The sequence below is a fragment of the Lingula anatina genome, chromosome 6 (genome assembly GCF_051362555.1).
Source record: "Lingula anatina isolate TDL-2025a chromosome 6, LinAna3.0, whole genome shotgun sequence".
Taxonomy (NCBI): Eukaryota; Metazoa; Brachiopoda; class Lingulata; order Lingulida; family Lingulidae; genus Lingula; species Lingula anatina.
In genome coordinates, this window is record NC_141772.1 from 23,523,459 (window position 1) to 23,540,099 (window position 16,641).

The window sequence follows — 16,641 nt, forward strand, 5'->3', positions numbered from 1 at the left end:
ACTGATACATTTAGTTTTTAAGTTCCGAACCATTCTTTGCATAGAAATGTAACTGGGAATCTTCAAATACATTTATTATACCTTATATTTACACGTTTTCCTAGGTTAAGTGTCCGATGCGGACAGTGCAATACCAACAGCTGATTAGACTGAATGTTAACACAACAGTATGTACAACACACCATGTGAAGGGGTATGATAACACAAAGTATTTATTGCTAAACTCACCATGTTCCCAGTTCTTGGCGACTACTGAGACGCTGAAATGTGTCCCTGGCTATATCTTCTTGGTACACCTCTTTGGTTGACTAGTGAACGGCAACTGAACAGCGGCGTAGTGAGGTATATTCAAATTATATACAGTTTGTGAAAAAAAGAGCGTTCGTGGTACCATTATAGTGTCGCAACTTGCACTTTTTCTCCCCACATCCCGTATAACCAAAAGTCTGCCTATCATGAAAAAGCTTACATCAAACTATACATCAATTTATCGAGGTCCTTACCGTAAATGAATGGTCCAGGGTCACAATTCGGCAACTACACGGTATGTTATGCAACCAGTCAATATTTACAAGCGATAAACGTATCCTTTTTAGAGTTTGCCATTTTCAATCTTTGTCACCCTGTCACTTGTTTTCTATTTATTCAGCCATTTTAAGTACCAGTTTGTGCATTTGGGCGATTTGGTTTGTTCTTTCTTGCGAAGTGACTTTTAACCGATAATTTTTGTAGAACAACATCTGTTTTCTTTTGTAACAGAAACGCATAACCAAACCTAAACAACCTCTGCAATACATATTTTTATAATAGATCCTTCCTGCAACCCGCCAACCCCCCTCCCTCAGATGGGGCATTTTTGGCAATCAGAAAAATAATCAAACAACAAAAAGATAACAATTAACTGTGTATTTTACTTTTCTAAGACAGGCCACCATCTCTCCAGTATATGAAAAAATTAATAAGACACTGAAGGGGGAAACCAATTTTAACCTTATAATAAGCGACGTCCTAACCTGGGTTGAACCTATGTATGCACCTTATTCACACTAAGACCCCATTCCCACAGATTTAAAAAAGCTGTAAGGGGGTAATTTACTTCCGTGCGCGGTGGGCTGACAGCAATTTAGCGTGAACCCCCAGGGAGTTACAGTAGGTCGATTTAGTTGGATCGATCTAAATCTCTGGGAATGCGCTCTAGTCAGTAGATACACTATAAGGGACCATTCCCTGCCCTATCATACTAACTGTGAATCTCCGAGGGGATTCTCGCTTAATTGCAATCAACTTAAGCGGCTTAGATGCCTGTCATGCCCACTGCAGCTTCTAGAGGTAATTAATTATCGTTAATCAGCTTCAGTAGACGTGCCAGACATCTAAGCAATTTAGCGAGAAACCAATCGAAGATGGATCGATCCTGTTAGATTGATATTAACAAACGTGCTGTTTTATAACTGATATTTTTGTAGTTGTTCAGCAGTATCTCATCTCACTTAGAGTGATTGTGAATAAACCTTGAAGACGTCCTGAGTGAATTGCACATTGCTTTAGTGAAGATGTCGTTAGTGAATTGCACATTGCTTTAGTGAAGACATTCTATGCAAAACGCATTATTTGTATTCATTAATAGATCTATCTTTTCAATGCATGTTGAGTTTTTGGTGACGGGGAAAAAAAGATGCAAGGTCAGTTGTGAAATTTGCCTTATTTCATCTGTTAGGCAGCAAAGAGAACTGAGCGCCTGGATAAACTGCCGAACATGTTCGAATATTCTGGGAGATGTACCTTGGTTTGATAGGGTTAGTCTACGTGGCATTGAAAGAAAATGACAGAGAGAGAAAAAGAGAGAGAGAGAGAGAGAGAGAGAGAGGGAGTGAGAGAGAGAGAGAGAGAGAGAGGGGGAGAAAAAGGGGGAGAGAGAGAGAGCTGTACATGAACATGGATCTGTCAAATAAAACGTAATTAAACGCAGACGATAAAAATTTTCAATTTTCTCTGATCACCAGATAATATTTGTTAGCCACCGGGCATTTTCTCCTGGTTGCCCCGTAAAATTAGAAAGTGATGCTTAAAATTAGGCCTCTATTTTATTTTCGTCTCTCTATACTAGGTGCACATTTTGATTTGAACAAAATTATTTATATCTGCTCTCACCATGTTAGTCAAGTTAAAATCATCTGAAGCCGGTGAGATGCCCGCACAAAAGCTTTTATTGCATTAATGGATGCCGGCTTTATTTATAACTGATACGGTTTCAGTTGAAAAGGAGTATCTCTCATCGATTGCAGTTCTGCAACGAGCCCCTTTTACAGACGTGGTAGTTTTCTATTATTTGATACTTAATATGCAGTTGATTTTAGACAGGAAAAACAATTCCGAAGGCCGAAAACCTATTTTTAAATATTATAAATTATAACCTAAAAGAGTTACATTCCTTTCGTAACTGTAATAGATTTAATGTCTTTTTGTATTGTCTTAATTGTCTCACATTCAATTTCCATTAAATTTCTCTCACTGATAAACTTTATTATATTATTTTACTGAAGGCATTATTGATATAAGTGCACTCAAAGTTTTTATTTTAACAGACCTTTATTCCTCCAATGTTTCCCTTGCCCAACCCTTACAATAAATTCCATTACATCAAAGTTAAACCTTAAAACCAAGCAAAAATTAATAATATGTTTGTATAACCCCGTCGGGAAAAATTTCAGTGTATGAAAAGCTCATCTATGGCAGCTGATCCTCCATATCACCACAGTTGAAGGTGAACACCATTCGACCGTCGACCACATATTCGGTTCCATTTTTGTACCGAGGGGAGATCCCACGCATTCTTCCTACACCGAAATCGGGTGAAGAGAGACTGGTCACGTGCGGATTGGAGACAGAGTAGCTTCCTGTTTCATACCCGGCGTCTTGACCCAAGGGCATGGAAAGCACAAGAATTGGAACGCGATCTTCCGCTTGCAGCTTAATTTCGTTATCGAAGCCCTTTGCCCCGGGTTTTATGTAGTAGACTCGAGACCTGACGGCGCTTCTTGCCGGAATGACCATTCCCTGATTTAGGCCCGTGGTTACAGTAAACTCATCTCTGATCAAAATCATCCACCCAACACTGTAAACCCTGGAACCGTAAAAACGACTTTCATTGCCACGCGACTCCGAATAAAGTCTATAATTAGAGTATTCTGGTAGGACCGAGAGTCTAAAAATTATGCGAACTCCCGCGGGCTCGAGGAACAGAGTTGATGGATCAACCCCTGACAAGGCATCGTCACCAACGTTCAAATCAATGCCGTACCAGTCGTTTAAAAATTGTAGGAACTTCCTCCCTTCAGCTGCGATGCTGGCGTTCGTGTGTCGACCAAAATATCGGTGTACTTTGTACCATTCTTCGGTGGAGAATCCTTGGCTCGGAATGCCATCGTTGCTGCCATGGCTAGCCATAGTGTAGACGACGCACAAGTTTTCTCCCGACACCACCATTGGCAATGCCAAGAAACACAGGAGGGAAAAGAGATGCAATACCTTAAGAAAAAAAAAGAAAAGAAACAGAGTCACCTTAATACAGTATCCACGAGATATATGTAGGCTATGTTTCTGCAAATTTACGCAAAGATTTAAATTTAGTTGCAAGACATCCAAAACTTTTCATATCGAGTAGAACAGTTTCATTAGCTATGTTATTATAATAGACTTGTGAAGATTCTTTTGTCTATAGCTATTTATATTAGTTTGATCTTACCATCCAATATTTCATCTGCTTGCAGTCAGATTTCATCAGGGAATGAGGTTGTGACAGGTATGACAACCTGTCACCCCCTCTGGAATCGGAATGATGGGACTGAGCTACCCAACCTCTACCTACCACTCCTAAGGGAGGGGCAGGCAAGGGGGGGGATCTGACCAAATAGCACACCAGAGGGGGTGACAGGTTGTCATACCTGTCACAACCTCATTCCCTGATGAAATCTGACTGCAAGCAGATGAAATATTGGATGGTAAGATCAAACTAATATAAATAGCTATAGACAAAAGAATCTTCACAAGTCTATTTTCATATCGAGTTTAAGAAGGGAGTTTCGACGTATCATCTACTCCCCCAAACTAACCTCGCATGTTGGCAACTTAATAAACAGTTTAATATAAAAATATACAGTTTAATTATAAAAAATACTAATGGCTTATAGAAGCTCTAATTCTCTGGTATCTTTCGGAAAGGGAGACGAACATCAAAGAGAAGGCCAATGAATGTTGTCGGTTCCGATAAAGATTGTATCACGTCCACCCTTTAAAATTATTGAAAGGATATTTTAAAAGTCTTTGAAAAGCAATAGCCACACGAGACCTGCGCCTGTACCCAGTTTAGTAAAAAAAAAAAGATTGTGTTACTGAAGAGCACAAAATGAAACTGAGTGCTTTCCTGGGTTTAGTTTCCAATAAACTCTTATTATTCATCTGAGGGCAATGCGAACAGTACAACACCAACAGCCTGCTAAACTAAATGTCAAAAACATATCATCTACAATACGCAAGAGGACGAATTTATCACCGGTGTCCACCGCTGTCATAAGGTTGAAATGCCTTATAATGGGCACAGTACTTGTGGGTATTTGATAAACTCTATCGCTGTACTCACCATGTTTAATGTCATCGGAGACTACTGAGACGCTCAAATGTGTCCCTGGCTATATCTTCTTGGTACACCTCTTTGGTTGACTAGTGAACGGCAACTGAACAGCGGCGTCGTGAAGTATTCAATTTATAGACAGTCAAAAAGAGTTAATGGTACCGTTATCTTAATGCGATTTTCACGATATAATTTTTGAGACGCCCGTATGAACAAAGGTTTAAGTGCCTTTAATGGAAAAGCTTTAAGTAACCTTTAAAATAAAAATAGATCAGCAAGCAGTATTTTATCAGGGACTGTAATTGACTGGTCCAAAAGAAAAAGAAAAAAACGCTGATTAACCACATAGGAAGAACATTGACAATTTGGACAACCAGTTACCTACTCAAACAGCATCAAGATAACAATGAAGTCTAAAATATGGCGTGGATTTGTTGGTGGGTGCTTTAAAGCAAGAAGTTGTACAAGTTCTTGCCCAAGGCTTAGGCACTTGTAATCTATGCAGCCATTTTATAACTTCCACTTTGATCAAGCAAAAGGTCGTACATTGCTATAATGCTGGTAAGCAGAAACGCAGTGAATGACAACTTCTGAACAAATTAGTTATTATGCGTTTACATTTTGAATCAGAAACGCGTTACCAAGCCTATACACCCCCCCCCCGTTATTTATCAGGAATTTCTCCCCCCCCCCCCCCCATCAGAGGGGACATAGTCAAACAGTCAAGCAGCAACAAAATTACCAAATTTGTATTTGACTAAATTTCCAAAGACAGGCCACCATCTTCCTCCTGTAAATACAAATAAATGAGCAACAGAAAGAGTGAAATCTACCGCCATTTTAACCTGATAACAAGCGACGACCTGGAAATGAACTGGGATGAACATGTACATCTTACTTACACTGAAACCAGTCAATGGATAAACACTATATTACCTTCATCAAACGAGGCATCTTATCAGTAAACCGAACACTGTGTATTTATATTATAATATGGATAATAATAATAATAATAACACTATTAACAAAAACTCGGTTTTAATAACTGGTATTTTTCTAACTGTTCAGCAGTATCTCACCAGGATCTCACCAGGGTGGGAGCGAGAGAGAGAGGGGGGAGAGAGGGGGGCAGAGAGAGAGAGGGGCAGAATGAGAAAGAGAGAGAGAGAGGGGGGGAGAGAGAGAGGGGGGGCAGAGAGAGAGAGAGGGGGGAGAGGGGGGCAGAGAGAGAGAGAGAGAGAGAGGGGCAGAGAGAGAGAGAGAGAGAGAGAGAGGGGGGCAGAGAGGGGGGCAGAAAGAGAGAGAGAGAGAGAGAGAGAGGGAGGCAGAGAGAGAGAGAGAGAGAGAGAGAGAGGGGGAGGGAGAGAGGGGGGCAGAGAGAGAGAGAGAGAGAGAGGGGGGGGCAGAGAGAGAGAGAGAGAGAGAGAGGGGGGGCAGAGAGAGAGAGAGGGGCAGAGAGAGAAAGAGAGAGAGAGGGGGAGAAGGGGGCAGAGAGAGAGGAGAGGGGGGCAGGGAGAGAGAGAGAGAGAGAGAGAGAGAGAGGGGAGAGGGGGGCAGAGAGAGAGAGAGGGGGGAGAGGAGGGCAGAGAGAGAGAGAGAGAGAGGGGAGAGGGGGCAGAGAGAGAGAGAGAGAGAGCGAGAGCGAGAGCTGTACGTAAACATGAATCTTCGAAATCAAATGTAGGTAGACGTTGTCCGGAACCGCTCAAAATTTAGATATGTATGTAATTTAGAAATGTGCTCGAAATACGGACAACGTTGAAAACTTTCAGTTCGGATAACGCGTTAATATTACCTACCAGGTTCGTAGTCAAAATAGTTACGTGTAAATCGCTATGAGGAAATCCAACGCTGACAACAATAACCAGTTTCAATCATTAAACGTTAACTCGTCGCTTGCCCGGGTACATTCTGCCTCTCTATTCAATATTACACCCTTTAGTACGTATTCCAGCCAATGGCATAATGCACTTCGAATTCCTTATCACTGGCTTCTTAGCTATGCATGTTTTCTATTTTCTCTGTTCATCAAGTATTTGAAACCCACAGTGCTTTTGCTCTAGGCTGCCTTGACGCCTTCAGCAACCTGACAGATCATATGAAAAGATTCGATTCAAATGTTCTCTTTGTTTTCTCTTTCAAAAACTCTGGCCTGTCTAGCTAGCCCAGGCCGAGTAACATTAGGAAATGGTGCTTAAAATAACACCTTTCCGCTTACAAAGTCCGTTCATTTTCATCACGCTGTATTTGGCGCACATTTTAAATTCAACAGAAATTATTTATATCTACTCTCACCATGTTAGTCAAGTTAAAGTCATCTTAAGCCGGTGAAATGCACGCACAAAAGCTTTTACTGCATTAATGGATGCTGGCATTATCTATATACTGACGCTTATTCACCGGTGTCAGCTGAGACGCGATATCTGTTAGATATATCAGCTTCTTCCTATATTCCCGTGCCTCAGATGCGTCTTTCCTTTTAACAGGGATGACAGCTTTTTTATGATACCGAATACGCAGTTGAATTTAGACAAGAGGTACAATTACGTCGACCGAAAATCTAGTTTTAGTTTTGTAAAGCAGTATCTGAAACAGTTACGTTGCTTTTAAATGAAACTATTGAATTGGATTCTTAACGCTGCATTTAAATGTACAATGCAATTTTTGTAATAGATTTAATTCAAACATTTATCGTCTTACTTGCCTCGTAGTTGATGAAGTTCCCTTTGCCTAAGCATCAGTAATGTGGAATGAACAGAGGGCAAGCTCTCTCTCTCTCTCTCTCTCTCTCTCTCTCACACACAGACATACACAGCCAGTGTTTTTTTTTTCAACAGATTTTTGTCTTTACCATATTTCCCTTACCCAATCCTTACAATTAATCCTATTTGCTTAAATTAAAACTTTAAAACCAAGCAAAAAATGCTTGCATGTTTACATAACCCCGAACACAAAACTTTTTAATTAACGCAAAGCTGATCTATGGCAAACGATAATCTAAACTGTCAAAAGGAGAAGGCTTCCATCGAGAATCACACTGCCGTGGCTTATCATTCTTTCACTTCCCAGTACCATGTGCAGTGCGAAGAAACACAGGAGGGAAAATAGATGCAATACTTTTAAAAGAAAAGAATGGGGTTGCTCTTAATACGCTGTCCACAAGATGTACACAGGACTAGACTAGACTAGACTAGACTAGACTAGACATATAATTACAAAGTTATAGTATCATTTTAGTTCCAAGACGCCGAACACTTTAACTGAAATGATGATTAAGCATGTACACCATATCAATAAAGTAACTAAACACAGTATCTACTCTGGAGAACACCATTAGGTTGTAATACCATTAAACAATTTTTTTATTTAAATGATGTTTGCCAAAGAGACAACTGAAGTCCGTTAAATTAATGATGATAATGACTCTTCATGTACAGGTAATTGGTGTCACCTTTAGTGAACTGGTGTAGAAACAATGGTTTGCTCTTGTAAGGCTGTGTTCACAACCAAGTTGAGCCTGGCCTAACTGAGCCGCGGTTCAAATATGGCGCGACCCACTTGCAAGCACTACTGAACACGTGACCTTAGAGCGCATCCAGAACAGTGAACTAATTATTAATTTGTAAACAAAAACGCATGGAATTGGAGGTAAGATAACCTTTTTGATCAAGAGTTTAAAACAACCCATGTGTTCTTGCAACAGCTTTTTTTATTCGTCGCTTATTTCTTTTGCCCAACACCCTTACAAATAATTTCATGGAATCAAAATGCCTCGAATGCAACCAAAATAATGATATATTCGTATAAGCCCCAAAGAAAACTTTCCAATATATGAAAAGCTCATCTATGGCAGGCGATTATCTGTACGGTTACAAGAGAAAGTGACTACCATTCGACCATCATTCAGATGTTCGTTTCCGTGCACGTACAGAGGAAGGACCCCACGTCCTACGCCGTCACCGAACTCTGGCCTGGTCAGACTGGTGACATGCGGACTGAAGACGGAGTACTTGCCTAGTGTGACGTCATATCCGGTCAGATCAGTGTCTTGGCCCAAGGGGATGGCTACCCGAAGCAGTGGAACACGGTCTTCTGCATGTAGCTTTATTTCGCTGTCGAACCCCTTCTGCCCAGGTTTCGTATAGTAATTTTTAAACCGAATCATACTATTTGCCGGGACGACCATTCCCTGATTTCGGCCCTCTGTTACAGTAAACTCATTTTTGGTCACGATCACCCATGCGTTATAGACCATCTGGGAATCGTAAAAACGAACTTCATTGTCACGAGACTCTGAATAAAGTCTAAAATTAGCAGACTGCGGAAGACTCATGATTTTAAAAGTAAAGTTAACTGCAGTGGTTTCGAAGAACACAGGAGTTGGATCAACCCCTGACAACATATCGTCGGCAACGTCCACGTCGATGCCGTACCATTCCTTCAAAAATTGTAGGAACTTCCTCCCTTCAGCCGCGATGCTGGCGTTCGTGTTTCGACCAAAATATCGGTGTACTTTGTACCACTGGTCCCTGGGAAATCCTTGGCTTCCATCGAGAATCACACTGTCTTGTATTAACATGGTATAGACAGTGCACATTCTTTCACTTGTCACGACCATGTGTAATGCGAAGAAACACAGGAGGGAAAAGAGATGCAGTACCTTTAAAAGAAAAAATATGTTGTTGTTCTTAATACGCTGTCCTCAAGATATACACAGGACTAGACTTGACATATAGTTGCAAAGATATAATATCATTTTAGTTCCAAGACGCCGAACACTTTAACTGAAATGATGTTTATGCATGTACACCATATCAATAAAGTAACTAAGCACAGTATCTACTCCGGAGAAGACTATTTAGTTGTAATAACATTAAACAGGTAAAATACTCTTAATTATCCAACGCAGTACTTACCATGTTCCCAAACTTCGGCGACAATTAAGGCTCTGTCCTCACAACTTTTAGATCGATCTATCTATCACCGCGGGGAGTCTCACTAGATTACTGTCAGATAATCCCCCTTAAGTGTCCGTCCCCGCCTACTACAAGCTTTAAGGGGTAATTAACTTTCGTGTCCGCCCGGCTGACAGCTATTTAGCGTGAACCCCCAGGGAGTTAGGTCGATCCAATGTAGGTCGATCTAATCTATGAGAATGGGGTGTTAGACACTCAATATCTATTGGTACACCTCTACAGCTGACTCGTGAAAGGCAACTGCGCAGCGACGCGGAGCAGTATTGAAATTAAATACAGTTCATAAAAAATGTAAGTGTCATATATATATATATGTGAATTTTATAGTGAATCTTAACAGCGTGCGATTGTATTATTCTTGATCTGTTCATTCAATTGTGCTTTTTTATTCTTTGCTAATCACCCCTCAACTCGACTTAAAGTTCGGCACCAAAAAGTAAGCTATTTTTCATTTTCGTTTTAACTATGTTTTTGGTACCTCTAGTACAATTTATTCAAACCTGAACACCTGAAAATATTTTTGAAATGATCCGTCTGGCTGCCTTGAGTGCAGACATTTTCCCAGACGGAGGCATTAAACATTTTAACTGGGACGCATTTAGTCGTATTACCGCGGTAGAGACAGCGTCGTTATGCAACCAGTATAATTAGCTTGATTATCTTCCCTACCAGGAAAGTCGTTGTTACCATGCCTGCATGCCTGTATCTTTGGTTGTTTACAGCACGAGGAGTGAAAGCGTCACATTTCAGGATGTTTATAAACATAAAGCATTACAAAACACTGCATGATCAGGGGCGGATCCAGATTCTGACAGTCTTCCAAACTATCTTTGTTGATCCGTCCTCCATTTTTGACCGTCTTTAGGCAGAAAAAATCATATGCCCGTCAGTGTAAACTTGACAATTTGACCATCTTCCAGAAGACGGCCTCAATACGCCCCCTGTGATGCATTACGCAACCATTGGCACCATTGTCGTATTGCTGATTTGTGTAAGAAGGGGTTAGGGGACTCGTATTACAGTATTTTAGAGTTTTTTCATTATGTCGGTTACAGTCAAATTATATCCGAATATTTTTTTCAAGTTATTCAATAAAATAAAAAGAAAGTTAGCATTTCACTCCCTCAACTAACTCAATGTAGCCTTATCCATAAGGTATTCTCACTTTTGCTAGACATAACATGAAGAGCACCACTAAATTGTTTTCTGTAATATATGACTATACCGCCGGATGGGCGTCCTTTTTTTTTCTTTTTTGTTTTTATTTTGTAGAAGTGGCCATGTGTTCCACTAGGTAGGACCATTTTTTATCTCAGGGTGCTAAAAGTTTCTACACATATGAAAATATCAAAATTTTCGACCATCTCAACAAAGTTTTCATCAGTAAGTTTCTTTGCTAATCTTCTAATATTTCTCATACCGATGCGTAACATGTTTCTGTGTAATTATTGATATCTCTTTAAAAAACATACAAAAAGACCTATCCACACTACTTCAATGAACTTACTCAGTGCTATACTAGTAATTAATCAGGGAGAAAATCTTCTTTTTCTTTTTGTTGATATTCACTTACTAGTAGTGGTTTTCAGTATTTACTTAAAGCATTTAGTTGGTCACTTAAAGCTTTCAATTAAAAAAAAAAGTTCAGCTTCATCTTAATTAATCAATATATCCTCATCTGGCTTATGGATTATATGTAGTGATTTTTACAGACACTTTCCTTATATTATTTTCAGTAGGAAAGTAATTAGTAAACATGACCATTGTGTGTATATTTAGAATATAAGTAGTAAGCTATAGTGAGAATGTTTTCAATAACTTAACTCTTTCATTTTATGGGTTGTGACTATTAGTCTTTCTTTCAAAGTAATGAATACTAATAATGACTATTACTTACATATGGCATCCACTGGATATTTGTAGTTCTTTACTGTACTTGTGAGTGATCAAATAACTAGCCTTGGAAAAGAATTACCTTAGCTTATGCTCTAGTTTGATTAAGCAGTCTCTCAGCATTTTAAGTCAGGCTAACCCTAACCATTATAACTAAATGGAAGGCGGGCTCTCTGATACACGAACCCTCAGTTTCGTAACACCGGTCTTGGCTTTAGAATATAAATAAAACAGTAAAGCTTTTTTGATTATCAAAAGGTACTGAAAGTTGTCGCGTACTTTGATACATGTTTTACTCTTGCCAGAGTCAATTTGGTAAGAAGGATATCTCTCTCTCTCTCTCTCTCTCTCTCTCTCACGCACACACCCTAATGAGCGGGATTGTCTTGATAAAAAATAGTCCAAGAACAATTTAAATAAGATTTTATTCTTCTCATATATTTTCCTTTGCCCAACCCTTACAATTAATTTCATGGGAGCAAAATAATTCTAAAACCAACAAAACAATGACATATTCGAATAACCCAAAAAGATAACCTTTCAAAAAATTAATGTAATCTATGGCAGACGATATTTGGTACGGTTACAGGAGAAGGTGATCACCATTCTTCCATCATTCAGATATTCGTTTCCGTGCACGTATCGAGGAAGGACCCCACGTCCTACGCCGTCAACGAACTCTGGCCTCGTCAGACTGGTGACATACTCATTGAAGACAACGTAACTGCCTGTTGTGACGTCATACTCTGTCAGATAAGTGTCTTGACCCAAGGGGGTGGGAATTAAAAGATTTGGGACACGGTTTTCTGCACGTAGCTTGATTTCTCTATCGAACCCCTTGCGCTCAGGTTTCATATAGTAGTAATGTAACCCAATCATACTATTTGCCGGAACGACCATACCCTGATTTCGACCCTCTGTTACAGTAAACTCATTTTTGGTCACAATCAGCCATGCATTATAGCAAATCTGAGAATCGTAAAAACGAACTTCATTGCCACGTGATTCCGAATTAAGTCTAAAATTAGCAGACAGCGGAAGGGTCAGGATATTGAAAGTAAAGTTTACGGCCGTGGTCTCAAAGAACACAGGAGTTGGATCAACCCCTGAGAGGGTATCGTCACCACCGTCTACGTCGATGCCGTACCATTCCTTCAAAAACTGTAGGAACTTCCTCCCTTCAGCCACGATGCTGGCGTTCGTGTTTCGACCAAAATATCGGTGTATTTCATACCACTGCTCGGTGGCAAATCCTTGGCTTCCGCCGCGAATCATACTGCCGTGGCTTATCATGGTATAAACAGCGCACATTCTTTCTCTCGCCACCACCATTGGCAATGCGAAGAAACACAGGATGGAAAAGAGATGTAATACCTTAGAAAAAAAAACGGAGTCACCCTTAATACAGGCTCCACAAGATATACACAGGGTTAGACAAGACATCTAATCACAAAGTGATGGTTTATGTTTAAAATACTGGAGCAAATCAAGCCCGATATTTAACCGTTTTGGAACAACGTTGTGACACCAAGTGCGTAATTCTCTCTTTGAAATAAATAGGCTTAATTTAATTTCCGGTAACATCATCCTCACCCCACCCCCATCCCCCCATCCCCCGTTTGGACAGTGCACTTCCAGCTGAGGTTAGAAACCGGACAAATTGCGAGACAGATGTGTTCTAAATAAAACTGAATGTTTTCCTGTGATTATTATTTTTTATTTAATTCCTTATTAGTCGGATAGGCGTAACGCAGACAGTGCAATACCAACAGCTTGCTGGACTAAGGGACCATTTCCATACCATATCGTACTAGCAGAACGATCTATCTCCGAGGGGTTTCTTGCTAAATTGCATTAGTTTAAGCTTGAACGAAAGATAATTACCACCCTAGCAGCTTCGTTGGACGTGACAGACATTTAAGCCGCTTAAACTGTAAACAATTTAGCGAGAATCCCCTCGGAGTTAGATCGATCCTGCTAGTACGATAGGTTTATGGGAACCCAGTCTTAATATTAACACAACAGCATGTACACCACATCGGTAAAATAACTAACCACAGTATCTACTCTGGTGAACACCATTAGATGGTTATATCATAAAACAGATAACATACGCTTTATTTTAATAATAGTTTAAATTATTGCTGCACTCACCATGTCCCTAATTTTCGGTGACTATTGAGACGCACAAATGTTACCCTGGTTTTATCTTTTGGTACACCTCTTCGGTTGACTAGTAAAAGGCAACTGAACAGCGGCGTAGTGAAGTATTCACACTCACATTTTAACTAGGATGCATTTAGTGGTATTACCGCGGCAGAGGAGCATCGTTTTTCAACCAGTATAATTAGCTTCATTATCGTCACTTCTATGTAAGTCGTTGTTACCATGCCTGCATGCCCGTATATTTGGTTGTTTACAACACAAGGAGTGAAAACGTCACATTTCAGGATGTTTTTAAACATTTCAATACACTGCATGATGTACTATCAACCATTAACACGCGGGGCCATTGTCGTATTGCTGGTTTGTGTAAGGGGTCATTCAAAATAGATGATCCGAGTGCTAACTGATCCTCTGACTAAACATGACCGACTCCACTTCAAAAGCGATGCCGCTAATTCCCTGAAGGTCTCCCCGCCTCCACACGCGCCATTAAACCAAATAAATCTCAGCTCCGAGACAGAGAGCACCCCATGATAAGCCTCGGTCACAACCGGACGCACGAATTTAAGGATTTTAGGAATTTTAGGTGCAGTAGAGGCCGTGGAGTTCGTAGAGGTAGAGGAAAAGTTTCAATGGAAAGGCACAAGTCTGCCTTAGGGGCCACATGAGATACCCTTTCAAGCAGGGGCGCTGATTGCAAGGTGCAATGGCCGTGGAAACTGTACTCATTTCTCGATTTTGTTTTGCTACCCCCACACGTGGCACGCACACACCACTTACGAAAATAATTCAACGCACGGTGAAAGCAGTTCCATTTTGTTACTCACTTGTCTCCCCCTGCTTGTGATGCCGTACTGACGGCTTACGTCAGTCTTGCCTCCTGTTCTCCCCTTCTTTCTTCTTCCTCTCCCCTTGTTTTCTGCTCTCTAAGCTTCTTTCTCTTGCTTTTTGGGGTCATATTAGAAGCTCAATTGAGTAAAATTTGAATTTTTTGAAAATTGTGTACACGTTGCACTATCGACGTTCGTTGTTGAGACACGAGCGTGCGTTGTGAGCACGCCTTTTATTACTCCAGGCGTACAAGTACGATAAGTGGTGCAAGCACGACGCATTCTTGGTGTGCCTTTGGCTTTGTTCTGTAGCTGAGAGGGCGTGCGCCGTACTCAACACGCAAAGGGCACTTGCTCCTTCATTGCTTGCGATGTACGTCTTGTACCACGCGCGTCTCACTTGCGAACTCCTTGCGCGGGAGCTAGTTATGCTTGCGGCCTCGTTGTTCGCAGATTTATTCGTAGAATCTCTTGGACATGCCCAATATCCTCTGTACGTGCTTATATTACGGGCTGTCGGCGAACTCGAAATGTCGTAAGAAGGATTTGCATTGGACGTGCGTTTTTGCTCAAAATTTGGACGCAAACAGACCGTAAGCACCCGTGCGGCCGGGTGTGACCGAGGCTATAGACAGTCTACTTTCCATTCATTTTGACAGGCAGCCTCGCCCTAGGTCAGGCTAACCAAAACCATTATAACTAAATGGAAGGCGGACTTTCTGATACACGAACCCTCAGTTTCGTAACACCGGTCTTGGCTTCAGTGTATATAAAACAGTAAAGTTTTTTTTTTCAAAAGGAACTGAAAGTTGTGGTGTACTTCGTTTACTCTTGCCAGAGTCAATTTGGTAAGAAAGATCTCTCTCTCTCTCTCTCTCTCTCTCTTACACACACACACACTCCCTAATGAGCGGATTGTCTTGTTAAACAAGGCAGCAAAGCTGTCAAATGTACAGACAAAAAACAGGAAATAACTATGCACAAAATAGGCTACTGTCAATTCTGATGCAAAAGTACATTCCTTAAAATGTATTTACAGTGTTGCATATATGCTGAAAAGTGAAAAAACAACATAACTTCTACAATGGCCTGATCATGCTGACTAGCGAACTTGACCTGCGTTTTATGAATATTCATCAGCTCTGTAAATATTAAGTCAAAAAGTAAAACTGCCCTCCACTTATTGTGTTTACAATGAAAGTGCACGGCGCCGGCGACAGCGACAGTGACGGCGACGACAGACACAGGTGATGGCAATATGTACAGATAAATCTGTACATATTTACTATACTGTTTGAGAACGGTAAGTGACATGGTTTCTCTTAAATGGTCATCATGGGAACAGTGCCCAAAAAATGTTTTCTTCTATTTTGCAATAATACATAATGTTTAACAGCATAATGACCATCAATTTTTAATAATAAAATATTAGTATCATGGATATTCAGAAAATGTGACTAGCAAAGGTCTTCAGGCCCATGGAACTTCAAAGTCACAACTTGAAAATGCCAAAATGTAAACAAGACAGCACTGTTCTAAAATGTTTTTTTTTTCATTTTTAACAATTTTTTTAACATAAAACAAAATAAACAGGTTACTGCCATTTTTATACAATCAACTAAGAAAATTGATGAGATGGGAAAAATATCAATAGAATAGTGTTTAATGTCCAATTTCCTCCATTCTAAGATTCTGAACATAGTGAATGATTGAATCTGACAAACTGCAATGATATGAGTTTATTTCCATTTTTGAAACTTTATTACACAATACACGCTAACAAGTTTACCATCATTTTTACATAATCAACTAACAATATTGTAAAGATGCAGGAAATGTCAAACAAACACTTTTACGTATCTTATTAGTTCAGTAATGAGACTGTTAACATGCCTAAGAATTGAATCTGAGGAAATGTGAAACAAGACAACACTGTTCTGACATGGGTTTATTTCCATTTTTAACACTTTTTTTCACATAAAACAAATCAACAGTTTACTGCAATTTTTACATGATCAACTAAGAAAATTGATGAGATGGGAAAAATATCAATAGAATAGTGTTTAATGTCCAATTACCTCCATTCTGAGATTCTGAACATAGTGAATGATTGAATCTGACAAACTGCAATGATATGAGTTTATTT

At 40.0% G+C, this 16,641-nt stretch overlaps 2 protein-coding genes across 2 annotated transcripts; both read right to left on the reverse strand.

Moving 5' to 3' along the window:
- Positions 1–2,576: 2,576 nt before the first annotated feature.
- Positions 2,577–4,993, reverse strand: LOC106179284 (uncharacterized). The gene is made up of 2 exons (XM_013562832.3): positions 4,640–4,993; positions 2,577–3,528 (listed from the first exon to the last, which is right to left on the reverse strand). The coding sequence occupies exons 1-2, from the start codon at positions 4,652–4,654 to the stop codon at positions 2,728–2,730; spliced, it is 816 nt and encodes a 271-aa protein (XP_013418286.2). The 5' UTR covers positions 4,655–4,993; the 3' UTR covers positions 2,577–2,727.
- A 6,922-nt stretch (positions 4,994–11,915) lies between these two features.
- Positions 11,916–13,883, reverse strand: LOC147761390 (uncharacterized). Its single transcript, XM_087015985.1, has 2 exons — positions 13,654–13,883; positions 11,916–12,873 (listed from the first exon to the last, which is right to left on the reverse strand). The coding sequence occupies exons 1-2, from the start codon at positions 13,654–13,656 to the stop codon at positions 12,058–12,060; spliced, it is 819 nt and encodes a 272-aa protein (XP_086872111.1). The 5' UTR covers positions 13,657–13,883; the 3' UTR covers positions 11,916–12,057.
- Between the last annotated feature and the right edge of the window lie 2,758 nt (positions 13,884–16,641).